Below are 14,841 nucleotides of genomic sequence, written 5' to 3' on the forward strand. Positions count from 1 at the left end.
ATCCCTGAATTTACCAACATCGCTCCTAATGTAATTTTGCCATGCTAGTTTTTGAGAGACGCGCCCACATAGGCGTTATGTTGAACGAGTTTGTAAGGACTATACAGTATATGGAGTTTGTTTCCATGGGAACAGAGGACAAGGGTTGGGGCTACACGTTTGTCTGCTGATGAAGATGATGATGAAGTGTGAGGATGATGATTACACCCGAGTGTCAAGTGTGCTGCTCGGGGGTCAACTTCATACCTCCTGTTTGCACTTCACAAGCCAGACGACCACTTGTTGCCTTCACTACACGTTCCCACAACCACACCACACCACACACACTCGCAAACACCCGCTTACGTCATCGTGACTGCATGAAAGAGTCACGATATTGAAAGGAAACGGTCCATTTGGTGCCCACAAAGCGCATTTTTTCTTGTCAAAAGAAAAAAAAACTAATGAGTTCCATCACAGGCTCGAGTGAACATAATGTTTCATTAATTTAGGAGGTGTGTGCACAAGTTTTAAGTCCTCCCAAATGACACAATATATTAAATGACTATTAGATTATTATTAGATTCTTAGATAGATTAGATAGATTATTAGATTCGACCTGAGGTTCTCAAGTACAAGACAACAATGCAAATTGCTGACTGTATCTAACACGCAGTGCCTATGCTGTATATAATTAAACAACATAGCAGGGGTGGGCAAAGCATGGCCCGATGCCACATGCAACCCACAGTGTCCTACAATTTGGCCCATAAATGATCACATTCATCATCAAGAATCTTATTGTAGTTGCTACATTAATTTAGCCTTTCTTTCCCATAAATGTGGGTATTAAATTGTTAATTTTTGATTCCATTATCTAATTTAGACATTTGATTACATGTAGTAAGATAAACTATTTGACCTTTGGTCTACATTCAAGTTTTAACATTTAAATAAATTTAAATAATTGCTGAATTAATAATAATAATAATAATAATAATAATAAAAACCTGTGATTGGCTTCTCGACCGCCTGAAGACAGCTGGAATAGGCTAGAGGATAAGCGGATAGAGTGGTAAAATAAAATCATGTACAGTTCAGTAAACCTTTTTAAAAATAAATATAGACATTATACAAATGTGAACATGAGAATCAATTAAAGTTTTTCTCTGTTGCTTCGATACAGTTCTCAGATTGGAATTCAGTTCCTAAAAACTAGTTGTTCAATTTTCATATAATTTAAACAAGTGTGACAATGCTTTAGCATATCCGTGTAAACGCTTGTCTGATTTTCTGCAGTTTCTAACTTGCTTAAGGTTGCTCAAAATGCATTAGAGTGGGTATCTGTTGAATTGTCTCACAATTTGGCATCAGTTTATCGTAAAAGTCTTTCCATGCAAAAGGGTTGTACGAGTTGTCATAATAAGTCAAGCGTATTTTTGTACATTTCCATTCGACATTTTTCCCCCAGGCCAATCTTGACTTATTCTAATGAAGGGAAATGTGTGAAGCATGAGTTCAACCAATGATCAACCAGTTTTCTCAGAGTACACTATAATGAAAACATGGCTAAGCAAAACTATGTGTTTGTTGTGTGTGGGTGATCTGTTTTTTAAATATATGAAACACAAAGCAATGTTTTGTACGTCAGTCAGTGGTGACTGTTTTGTGTTTTGTATCTGGAGTTGTGAAAAATGACAACAAGGTGGTGAAACTAGTGTTTGACAAAAAACTGTAGTTGCAAAATCCAGCGTGACATCTTATCCCTTATAGTGAGACAACTTAGCGGATGATGGGTCAACATGTCATATGTTCACGCTCACCATTTGATTGTTTCTAACTTAGCACTGAAACAAAATGTGAAAATGACATGAATACAAAATATACAGCTGAGAGTTTGGTCTTCTATCTGGTATGCATTTTGTTTTAATGTGATATGATGTATCTATTCTAAGAAATAGCTCAAAATGCAAAAAGTGTGACATCAGGCCCCAGTCTCTCCTCTACTGGAAATGGTAGACATTTGCAATTACACGTTAAACGTTGCTGATATCTCTCATTATGGAGAAAATGGATGAAATTAACTGTCTGAAATATTCACCAGAAATCGATTTAAACATTTTTCTCACTCTGATTGCTGTAGTACAGTTGACAATAATAATTATTATTATTAATAAGAAGAATTTACAGTACATTGTGACTGTATGCCTATATAATTGAATATATATATTGCAAATATATTCAGGTAAATTGATATATTTGTACAGTCCATGATGCAGCATATTCCGGTAGTGTTTCGATCCAGTCCAAGGACTGCTGCGTGTGAATGTGTGTTTTATATAAAAGTATGTGTATAATATTGTTATGGAAATGAAAATGATTGTTTTAAATATAGAGATAGATAGATAGATAGATAGATAGATAGATAGATAGATAGATAGATAGATAGATAGATAGATAGATAGATAGATAGATAGATAGATAGATAGATAGATAGATAGATAGATAGATAGACCAACATGGTCCCCAGACCTCCACAAATCGGCCCTCTTTAATTTGAAACGGAAGTATCAGCGAGTCTGAAAGGCGTTTAATCTCCGCGGGATAGCCATGATCCGATCATCCTTGTGTTATCTCCACACTTGAGCCTATTATGGGGATCAGGGCGGACTCAAATGCAGTGTGCACTCTGTCTAAAGTGCCACCATACATACGCGTTGCTAAATAAAATATATGGTTGGCTATACGACATACGGACGTTCCATATCACACGTGTTTTGGTGCACAAGTGTGCTCGTGCTATTGTTTGCCAACTACACTCCTGAAGACAAAACAAACAACACACGCACGGGCGGTCGGGTGTGAAGTGGGCAATCTGTGTGAGCGCGCGCGTGCGTGCGTGCAGTGTTGGGGTTGGTTGTTTTTTTCCTCTATAAGACTTCACAATCTCACATTGTGTGATCAAGAGATTGCTACCATAAATGAGTTGGAATTCCTCAATTTGGGACACGCTCCTGATTTTGTGTCATGTGTTCTGTAAATACACTTTGTTGTATTTGCTGTTTAAATTTGTAAAAAAAAAAAAAAGCTTTTCTTTTTTTTCCTTTTTCGTATTTCCGCCCTCCCATTTTATTACGTTTCTTTTTTTATTTAATTTAATTTCTTGTCAACCTCTTTTATTCAGTTGTATAACTGGGTACGACTTTCCAGTTGAAGAAGTTATTTTACATGTGAATTAAATTCCAGGCGGTATGCGTGACACGCATGCGTCAAAGAGGATTAAATGTAAATTAAATGGGCCTCGCTTCTTTCCTTAAGTGCTCGTGGGCGCGGCGGGGTCGTCCATATATTTGCAAACCAGGTGCAAGACATCCACTTTCGATTTGGATTCGTGCAGGCTGAGCTACACGCATTCAAGTCAGCATGAAAACGTTCGAGTCCCCGCAGCCTCACAGGCACAGAATGAGGAGGGTAAGTTGTGGATTTGGAACAGATAGCAGCAGCAACAAAAAACGTGGCTGTGATTCGAGCGAAATATGATTGATCTCTTTTCAAGGTGTCGAAACCTGCGATGGAGAAACGCAGACGGGAGCGCATCAACCGCAGTTTGGAGACGTTGAGAGTTTTGATGCTGGAGAACACACACAATGAGGTACACGTTGGTCGCATGCTGTTTCGCGATTTACGACCATTTCCGTTCCTGCACCAAACACACGAATTTGTGCGCAAATTGAAACGGGCCGCAGTTCAGCTCTAAACTATACACGTCGTTCTAATTATAGTAAATATTTGTTGACTGTAGTAAAAGTTCTCACACGTTTTATACCAAGTACTACATTTAAAAAAACGTGACTCTCCAAATACCATATATGTAAAAAAAATAGCCCACTGAACTCAAGAGTTCATAAAAAGTATATATTTTCTCAGTTTTATTAAGTACATTTGATAATAATGTATGCCACTGTAACATTAAACAGTTAGGACATTAACATGTACTTAAATATTGGGTGGAAAACTGTACTTAATGTTGGATTTAAAATTTGCAAATTAAAAAAAAGTTCTATAAAAACTGTAAAAATATTGTAGGAAAACAATAGATTGAAAATAAGATTCCTTTGATGATATACATATTTTGACACCACCTCGTAAACTATTTTTTGAATGGTCATATGCCACGATCAGGATTGTCTGCACCCATGCACCACATGATTCTGACTTTGACCGTTTGGCTCTTTTCTTGGTCATTTTAGAAGTTAACAAACCCTAAAGTGGAGAAGGCTGAAATCCTGGAGAGCGTAGTGCAATTTTTGAAGTCGGACAAGAAGGAGGAGAGGGCACACGGTGCAATGAAGTCCGTCTTGTCATCCCAGGGGCAGCGACCCAGTGGCCCCCAGCAGCAGCACGACTACCAGGAGGGCATGAGGTCATGTCTCCTAAGGATCAGGCGTTTCATGGCCAGTGATGAACCGGGTTCCGATCAAGGGTCTCAACAGCCCACTTCAGTGAGTCCACCTGCAAACGTCCACTCTCTGTATCCTCCACATCTGGGCCAGCACCAGCTCCAAGACGGCAGCTGCCATCCTTACCTGAGCCAGGGGACCGAGTATCAATACTGTGACGCCAGGAAACTGCTCTCCTCCCCCACAGCCTGCGCCCAGAGTCCGGACCCTGTGTGGAGGCCTTGGCCCGAGTCATGAATTCTCTCATCTAGTAAAGTGGTAGATTCTATTTTTGATAAGTTGCATGCCAGTAGATCAGGGGTCAGCAACATTTTTGAAAATGAGAGCTATTCCTTTGGCGTTGACTAATATAAGAGTTACCAGTTGCATACACACTTCTGAAATAATATGCTCAAGTTACCCTCAATCATACATTATTCATATTCAATGATTTCATACAATAATTATCAATTGTGATTTAAAAAGGTAAGAAACATATATATCATTACGCAACATTTTATTCAACAAATCCATAGATTGCGTCTACAACCTTGCCTGAAATCACAATGTCCTGTCACTTTAGAGCTACGTTTAGAACAGGCCCACTGAATATGTGTTTTCCTTTTTGCTATGTCGATGCCCCCTTGCAGTTGACTGTGTAAATATGTGCAGATACTTTTGTAACCTATTTTTCAGGGTTTTCTTACATTTGCATTGTGGTCATTTTTTTCTGCAAGTATGAGAACAAGATGCAATTTTGCAAAAAGTCTTGGTTATATTTTTGATTTGTACTTTTTTTTTTCCAACTTTTTTTTTTTTTTACCTTGGTGCCTTGAAGCATCCACAGTCAATTGGTCTGTCCAACAAGGAAGGGCCTTGTAGTTCACACATACTTGATGCACATTGGACATCCCATTGACATGCTTATCAAGTGTTGGCTTCGTATTTACATGTAGAAGAACACAAGAGTGGCCTTTCACACAATGTCCACCAATTGAGACAGCATCCAATCTACAAACGCTTCAAACACAGTTGGGTGAATTGTTTAGTTTTAAACTTGTTTGCAAGCACAAGGCCAGTTCTACAGCAAAAAGTGTAAACATGTTCATACAATAAATCTGATAAAGTGACATGATAAATTCCAACTTTACACAAACTGACGTGCAGTTCATTTCACGTTATGTTACTATAAGGCTATTGCTTTAGCGATTGTTGTTTGTTAGAATGGGTTCATATATGACTTCTCCAATTCAAAACATGAACATAAAGATTTTTTGTTTTTTACTTGACTTCCCCTTTAAATGTTGATGTGAATTAGTCAAATTGCTGATTAATCGGTCCAAGTATCAAGTCTCTAGATGTGATAATGATAACCTACAGATCAATCATAAATTTTCAACAAACAAATGAAAACCCAAAGTACTGTGCAGTGTTACCTGCAGCATTTCATGCCATTCATAACCCGAATCATGTTTCTATCATTGGAATCCCTGTATCCGGAACATAGACATTTTGTTTTTCGTTGTACACTATATTTGCTTATATGATACATAAATTATATATAATTATAGTCCTTTTTTTTACTTTATAAATAATTAAATATACCCAATTTTATTTCTCACCTTATTGGATGATTTCATGCTTTCAGGTAACCATGCAATAGTAGCCTTTACATTATTGATTTTCAGGCTAATTTTGAAAGGCCTATTTAGCGACTAGACAGGATATGATTGTTCTTATGTTGAACAATTTAAGGCCACTTGAAACTGGATGCTACTGGGACGGCTGTTAATGGCCACTGTGGTTTCTTTTGAAAGATGAAAACCCTGCGAGATCAACATCACACATAATGTGGACCTTAATGGGTCATCAGGAAACAAGAGTGTTGTGGCAACAGCTCTGCAGAAATGTTTTTGTGCTTGGAATTTGTGCACGTCTTCACCCAGGCTTCCACCAGAATGGAGAACAGCTGCTGAAAAACAAAATGTGGAGAGAAGGGACACGCATTAGTTTCTCAATAGAAGCAATTTTGAATCAGATATATGCCTTTATGTGTCCATAAACGTATCTTTTACGTTGATTTTAAAATGTGTTATCAGTTTTTTTCCCTGCTTTCGGTTCTTTTAATATTTTTTTTTATTGTTTTCTTTTTATTTTTGACCCATAAAGGGTCTGCAATACGGATTTCACCGTCCTTTGTATTTTACAGTACAGCAGCTGAGCTGGCTGAACCTAACTCTTAATTAATAAATATTACCAAGTATATTAATGTATTACATGATATTGTAACATTTTTGGAAACTTGATCTGCTGAGTACTATTTTTTGTTTTCATACAGGCATTGTAAATTCTTGAAATTGTGAATATGGGGTTTCCTTTAGCTCAGGCATCACCAAATGGCGGACCGCGGTCCGGATCCGGACCGACAGATGGTTCGGACCGGACCCATGACCAATCTATGATGAATATTTTTCGGGGCGCATTCGCAAACGTTGAAGCTGCAATTCTAGTAAATACGGAAAAGGCGTCACTGATTTGAGCCAATCAAATCTTTTGTTTACGATCCACTGCCAATTGCGCAGCAGACCGGAAGAGAGTGCTGCTGACTGTATGCCGTGCTAAAAAGTTAGCAAGGTCGATGCGTGTTGTTTTAAATGAATGGACGGAGAAATTTAGTTTCGATCTGGCTGCAGCCGATTCAAAACCAGTGTGCATCATATGCTCCGAAACCTTCGCAACATTGCGAAGCGCCACTACGAAACAAAGCACCGCCCTTTCTGGCAAAATTATCCGCTGAGGTTTGAGGTGAGCACACGCAAAAACATCGAACTTCGAGTGCAGAATAACAGCTTTTTACATTTTCGTTTACAGCCCAGCGTTAAGCAAACGAATGTTCACTAAAAGTATCATGGAGTTTGGGGAAACATAAATAAAACATTCAGTGGTGAAGGAGTGCATAAATGCGGTTGCACAAACATTATTTAAAGGAAAACACAAAACCCAGATGTGTGAAATAATCAACCAAATCCCAATGGCCCTGACTCCGTTCCACCCCAGATTTAAGTCACTGGCAGGGCAGTCACAAACTCATTTTTCTCATTAAGAGAAGTTAAAAAAATATTCAAAAGAAAAGGTGGTGTCAAAGCTCATTTTGAATTATTTTTTCATGAGGACAGCCATTTTTATTGATTGTGTACTGAACATGTTGACCTGTTTTCCTTGGATAATTAGGCTTTCCGTTTTTTTATAGGCTGATAACTCTTTGATTTAAAAAAAAAAAAAGGTAAAAGATGTTAACTCAATTATTAGCACTTGATATATTACTACAGGAGATATTGTACTGTTTTTTTCTGGAAGTGGCACCTTTAAGTTTCTGGAGCCACATTTTCTTGAATTTGAAATAAACGCCTTATATTTGTTTGACTGGCAAAGGTGTTTAATGGAAACATTGCTAAATATTTAGTATATAAGTGCGCTCTGTTGAAAATGACTAAATATTGAAACTATATAAAAAGGTGAACATAGGCTAGACATTAAGGGAAGTCGGACTTTGGTTCGGACCTTTTAATTGGAAGAAGTTTTCGTCGTGGACCTCTGTGACTTTTAATTGAATACCTCTGCTTTAGCTGTACGATTGCCTCAATTATATTGGGCGTCGGGGATAAATATTTGCCAGGATGGCCGAGTGGTCTAAGGCGCCGCGTTCAGGACCCAGTCTCCCCAGGAGGCCTGGGTTCGAATCTCGAATTTCCCCATTGTGGGACTAATAAAGGGAATATTATTATTATTATTATTATTATTTGACTATGCGTATGCTATATATTAGTTTCCCATGCATTATTAATTCTAAGTAATTATATTGTATAAATAATACAATTTGTGTGAATTTGTAATGCAATCGAAGATTAACATAGGCCCACGTAGTATTCAATTATAATAACACAAATTAAACATTAATCAAAGTAAACAAGTCAATATTAAAGTTACATTTTTGATTTAATGGGGAAAACTCACCAAACATCGTAATGTGTTTATGTAGCAGGTAGGGAACTACGGTATCTTGAAAAGTACAATTTCCTTGCAGTCTGTTTCTGTGAATGGAGGCGTTAGTCCCGCTGGGTTGATCGCATGGCCAAGATTCTCTTTCAGTTACGGATTAAACCTCCCGCAGGAAAGGAGCATCAATGGAAGGAATGAGATTAGCCTTTCATTGAGGGGCATCTGCCTTCCAAAAAGCTGATTTAACATCATTTATTGTCTGCGGAAAAAAAGAACCCGCAAAGGAGGATTAGTTGGCCCCGTTTGAGGGCACCCGTTTAACAAGAGTATTGAAGGGCACTTAAACGAGGAAAGGATACAATTGCAAATGTGTTTGTGCTTTGTGGTTATTTGACGTCGTTTTGGTACCACCACAAGAAGCTAAAAAAAAAAAGAGAGGAGACCATAGTTTGGCCACTTTGTCTCATTTGGGATGAACTACTTACTGACCCATGCGAGTACTAAAAAATGTATTTAAATACATGGCTACTGATATTATTTCATCATTAAATATCATTACATTTCATCAAATGGTTGCGGGGATTAAATTGGAGCCCTAATTTAGGGCACAGGGGCGCAAGGATCACGCTGCCACTCTTCCTAACATTCAGATGCTGTTTGTGCAACGATCGCGGGAGTGGCAAATGGCAGCGTGGGACTGCTCACACCCACGCGCCAAAAACCTTGCAGGCTCGTGCGCACCAGTGGTTCAAGTGTCAATTCACACTGGTGGCGTAAGACCAAACCACACTCAAGTGTTTTACTGTTGTTGGGAACATCGTGCCCCAAAATACTAAATCATGCAGCTGCTTGCGCACCCTTTTTTTATTAAGTAAAATTCAATAGTAATTAAAAAAAAAAAGTATATCAGTATAGCCTATAATCATTGTAGACACGATAGTTTAGGTTGGTAAAGCCAGTGGTCCAAAAAGTATGTATGCGGCATATGCGGCGCATCGGGGCGCCACGCTCGCGGGGGCGCCAACACGATGGGCGCAAAATCATTTTTGAGTGGGGATTTATGTATTAAACGGAGGTTTGTTCACTGGTCTGGGTTGATCTAATCACTAATACTAATAGAGGCACGTCACTGATAGGCGACCCTCTGCTCCGAGACTGTCACCGCAGGAAAGAACATAGTTGTAGTGATTCACAACTTTCGTCACAGCATGCAGAGAATACAAATCTTGTAATTTTCGGTCAAAAAAGAAACACCAGCATAAAAGGTTGAATCTGCTAACTTGTCAGCAGTTTACTAAAATTGAAAATGCACCAAATAGATTAACATGAGTCATGGCTTGAAAACGAGAATGGTCAGTTGAAACTGAGATAATTATACAACTTCAAGAAGAAACATCATGGAATGCTGCAAAAGATGTTTGCTGTTCCCAGTCAAAAGTCTGGACCAGGTACGAAGAGAATGAGAAGGTCTGTAAAAGGGAATCATCCTGGTAGACCAAGGAAGACCTCCAAGCATCTAGAAAAGTTCAATCTAGATAAACGAAATACACAACCAATCAAATGGACCAAACTGGTACAAATCCCCTACAGGAAATTCTGTTTACATAAAGAAAAGGCAAACTAAAGCCATCATGACTTAACACTGGAAAAAAACTCAAGGATTGTGGATGACTGGAGGAAAGTTATATTCACCGATGAATCGCAACTCTGCGTTGCGCAAGGTGAAGATGCCGGAACTCTTATTTGGTGTTGTTCCAAAGAGATTTATGAAGACGACTGCTTGAAGAAAACGTGCTATGCGTTTTTGAGGCTGCATGTCAGGTAAAAGCACAGAGGTCCTCCCGTCAGGAATCTGTATCCCCGGTTAAGCCTCTCCAGTATTTTATTTGATATTCTAAAAGAAATATATGCATGAACCCATCAAGCACCCCTTGAGTTGCAGGCTCATCCCACATATTAATATTTTTTTTCACATTTGTAAAGTGGCTCTCCATTACCAAGAACAGAAGCTGTTGAAACAAATTCATGAAAAAGGAAACGTTTATTATTACGGTAGTTCAAACAGAGGAGTCGCAATGGTAAAGTTGTATTTTAATGACACAGATGCAGGCGGATTTCAATCCCATCTTCTGAGCGGGCAGGATACAAGTGTGTCTCTGAAGTGTGGGTGTTCGTGCGTGTTGATGAATCAAAATTCTTCACTTGGTCAGACTTTCCCAACAGCAAGGCCTTGCGCTTTTTGAAACTCTTGCTGTAAACTGGACAAAAGCTGCCGGTGCTGGTCAGACTTTTTCTCCAAGTCTTTCAGGAGTGTGTCATACCGCTGACTGTGACAGGGAAATAAAGAAAATAATAAAATTAAACAACATTTCAAGTTTATTCTCTGTTAGACTGGACAAATCTTAAAGACATTGACATTTGAGGACACACTTTTCGGGAGGAGCGGTTTACATTTTACAAAAGTGATTTGGACCAAGCCTTCCTTTTCTTCATCAAATATTGGACATTTTAACACTTCCAAACATTGATTTGTGCATAAATGGGGAAAATATCAATTTGTGGTGTGGAATCTAAAAATCACACAGTGTCTTGACAGTTGCTGCAATTATGTTTCTTATCCCTCAGCTGCTTATGAGAACAAAGATGCAAAGAGTGAATTTGGGACCGAAATCCAAGGACGTCTTCTACCAGGCGACAGTGTCTTCTTCAAGGTTAAAAAATGAGACCCACAATCGTATTAATGGCAGCGTATCTGAGCAAAATAATATCATTTGATATTCTGCCACAGCAGCACGGTGGGCGAGTTGGTAAGTACTTTCATATAGAAACCTTCTTGCTCTTTCCTGTGGGAGCTGTGATATTAAATTGTCCTTTTTAAATAAAATTTGGAAGGAAATTGCTGGGTGAGCCTTTGATTTTGTGGGCCAGGCTAAAGCAAAGACAGTATTGCTTTGGCGCCATCTGGTGGAATATTGGTGTCAAGGACGTACAGTATGTAGACTTGAGTTGCAATGCGTCGCAATTATTTCCTCTTACATACCACCCAACAAGAAAAAAAAAACTTTTGGGTGGCCTGAATTAAATGTGGATTTTTGCTACAATAGCAGGAGTTCACTGTACATGTAATATTGCTGATGTAGTCATCATGTAGTGTTTGTAAAATAATATCCATTTTCTATATCACTTAACCCCATAAGTACTCATGGGAAATGAGGCACCAAGATGTTTCATGAATCAGTTGGTGTTTTTATTGAGTCCTCTAGATTTCCGAGAGCCATCTCTATTCTGAACTCTCACACACACACACGAGACCACCCTTACCTTGCACAACAGCATTGTGATGCGTTTTTATATACCCTTCAGTATTATTTTCCATTGCACTCTCTTATTTGTCTAATTTATATATTTGTCTGTATTATTGTTGTATTGCACTGGAGAGGGGAGCTCTCTAATCTCGTTGCACTCTTGAGTACAATGACAATAAAGGGATTTCTAATGCTGCCAGGATGGCCGAGTGGTCTAAGGCGCCGCGTTCAGGACCCAGTCTCCCCAGGAGGCATGGGTTCGAATCTTTTCTGGCTGCCAGGATGGCCGAGTGGTCTAAGGCGCCGCGTTCAGGACCCAGTCTCCCCAGGAGGCCAGGGTTCGAATCTCGAATTTCCCCATTGTGGGACTAATAAAGGCAATATTATTATTATTATATTATTAATTCTAATTCTAATTCTAATGTTACTTTTTGTTCATAATAGGGCTGAAAGCACATTGACTTACCACTTCTTAAATCCCTTTCTTACATTTACAGAACACAGGATATAAGGTGTAGATTCCTGTGCTGGAACATACTTGAGAGTTTTTGTGTTTTATTGATGGTGACTGTTGGAATGCTAAATTATAATTTTGGATGCATCGTCAGTTGTGTCACCCTGGGTCACTGGGCGTTTGGGCCTTCACACTAGACGCCCTCTCCAGGGGGCCAGACACAGGGTGATCAACCATGAGCTTGTGTCAATCCCAATTATTCATGAAACGTGTGCTGCCCAGCATCACATGTTTCGTGAGACTATGCATTAAAACCAACATTTGCATCTAGATGAGTAAAAAAAAAATACAACAACTGGTTCATGAAGCAAATTTGAAATTTCATTTTCCTATCAGTACCCTTAAGGATAGTGGCTGAGCTGGAATCTATTCAGGCTGACTTTAGGTGAGATATGGGGTACACAGTGGGCCCATCCTCTTGCAGGGCACATTTAGACAAACAACCATGCATACATTCACTCTGATGAACAACTTAGTTTTCAATTGACCTAACATGCATACATAGATTGGCACTTTACCCTATTTTGCCAGTATGTCCTCCGTATGCGACCTGGCCACCCTCCTGTCCTTATTCGTAAAAATAATCCCCCTTCGTCGTCGTCCGTCGCTTCTGTCCTTGCATTTTAACTCAGCAACAATATTTGAGGTAAACTAACCTAACCCAAAATTTAAAAGAAAGGAAAAATTATTTTCATTGTAGAAGTCCAATGAGTATGTAGCTCCCGTGGAATCCTTTATGAAATGGTTTAAATTAGTCGCTGACACTAATGTAATATGTCCATACTCACTTGCCGTACAGTGATGCACCACAACCGTCTAAATGCTTAATGTAGTAAACTAAACATGGCTAATATGCAAACTGCAATCAATAGTCACTAAAATGTATGTTACATTTCTAATTAGGCTCACACCAACTTCTGGAAAAAAATGACGACAAAAAGCTTTCATGAATAAGAGATAACTGGGGATAGAGATTAGAATGATCGCCCAAGTATTACAGATTTTAGGGCGTTTTCCTCTTCATTGAGGCGCTCATCATTACAAAGCTGATAAAGCTAAAGATGTCTTTAATAGTGTCACTATTGAGAGAAATGCGTCATCCATAATATACTAAATATTGGGGCAATATTTTCAGAGGTTGATCTGGTCATAAGGAGAGCTCTTACATTTTGGAGATGAGCGATTGTCATTTTCTAAAATATTAAGCGACGTAAGCATTTTTTGGGGGGGACGTTTTAGACTGCTGCACTAAGTGCCTGTCTACCTCAGTGTCCTCGGCTCTTGTTATTTACACAAAAAAGGAGACTTTTTTTGCTTTTTTTTTTTTTACAGACGTCTTGGTCACAGTGTCACGCTTAAAAAAATTAAAATAAAAAAAACATACAGGACTCTCTCGCATGCAAACATTAACGTATTTGCCTGCCGAACATTATTTTCAGTGATTTCTCTGTTTCGTCATAATTTTAATGTCTTATTGATAAGTAATTCAACATAGTATTTCACAACAAAAAAGTAGTTACTATGATAAAATCAAATAATAATTAAGGTAGGATCAATGGGAGGCAGATGCACTCCCAGTATGCAAAAGGTGACAGAACTTAAAAGAAATCACTCACATTTCTCCATTGATGTATTCCAGCCTTTTTGTCACAGTCACTTTGGCCTCGTCCAAGTCTTGTTTTACCAAAACAGGGCCAATCAATTTATACACCGTATTTGCACTGTCTAATAAATCCAGCTCCTAGAAAGAGAAAAATTGAGCAATGCTATGCCAATGTATAACGCATCTGAACTATATGGCAAGGTGTAATAGCGTTGGGAGATGACATTACCTCTTTCACGATATTGTTCTCTGCTAGCTGCGTCTCCAGCTTCTGTCGGGATGACATGCTCTTGCTGACATCTAAGCAACAGAAACACACGGTAGGAAGTCACTTAAACAACCACATTCGTAATCGTAAACAACAAAAGTGCAGAATACACATTGCATGCACTACACGACTGTCCTAATATGGAAAGCTAGCCCAGAACCTCGCAACGCTATTTAAAGTACGTACCTTTTTGCATCTGAGTATATTTTTCTAACTCAATGTTTAATTTCTTTTGAATGGCCTCTGCCATGTTGGTCTATAATTTTGGTTTAAATAACTACAAATGGTAAGTTCGTTAAGTGAACAACATATAAAACAACGCACGGGCGAACCGAACGTGGACCTGGGTACCGGAAAAGGTAATGGCTGGTGCCGGATATTTCTCTTCTTCTTTGGTAGTTACTGGTGGTTGACAACTAGATATGAATTGCGTTACCGCCGTCCACTGACCTGGAGTAAAGAATGGATATAATACATAAAAAAAAGTTCGGCTTTAAAAAACAAAAGTCATTGATTTTAATCGTTAGATTTCGTTGTTTTAACCAATTGACTACACATACATAACACTTAAACAACATTTATTTAACTCAAATTATAGCTCAGATATAGGTTTTTCTCAAAGTGAGGTCCACATTTCGTTCTTTTAGTGGTCAGCAAAACAATCACTTGCTAAGTACTGTTCAGTGGAACTCTAAAGAGTGGGCAAATAATTTGTATTCAATATTTAAAATCAG

At 38.6% G+C, this 14,841-nt stretch overlaps 2 protein-coding genes across 2 annotated transcripts; one reads left to right on the forward strand and one right to left on the reverse strand.

Moving 5' to 3' along the window:
- Positions 1–3,302: 3,302 nt before the first annotated feature.
- On the forward strand, positions 3,303–5,080 carry LOC148337922 (transcription factor HES-7.1-B-like). Its single transcript, XM_088294468.1, has 3 exons — positions 3,303–3,450; positions 3,536–3,631; positions 4,230–5,080. Exons 1-3 carry the CDS (start codon positions 3,403–3,405, stop codon positions 4,674–4,676), a joined length of 591 nt encoding a protein of 196 aa, XP_088150594.1. The 5' UTR covers positions 3,303–3,402; the 3' UTR covers positions 4,677–5,080.
- Positions 5,081–10,439: 5,359 nt separating this feature from the next.
- On the reverse strand, positions 10,440–14,495 carry pfdn6 (prefoldin subunit 6). Its single transcript, XM_088294119.1, has 4 exons — positions 14,294–14,495; positions 14,069–14,139; positions 13,853–13,977; positions 10,440–10,744 (listed from the first exon to the last, which is right to left on the reverse strand). The coding sequence occupies exons 1-4, from the start codon at positions 14,355–14,357 to the stop codon at positions 10,624–10,626; spliced, it is 381 nt and encodes a 126-aa protein (XP_088150245.1). The 5' UTR covers positions 14,358–14,495; the 3' UTR covers positions 10,440–10,623.
- Positions 14,496–14,841: the final 346 nt, after the last annotated feature.

Source organism: Idiotropiscis lumnitzeri, chromosome 4 (genome assembly GCF_059441095.1).
Source record: "Idiotropiscis lumnitzeri isolate Australia: NSW breed Sydney's pygmy pipehorse chromosome 4, RoL_Ilum_1.0, whole genome shotgun sequence".
Taxonomy (NCBI): Eukaryota; Metazoa; Chordata; class Actinopteri; order Syngnathiformes; family Syngnathidae; genus Idiotropiscis; species Idiotropiscis lumnitzeri.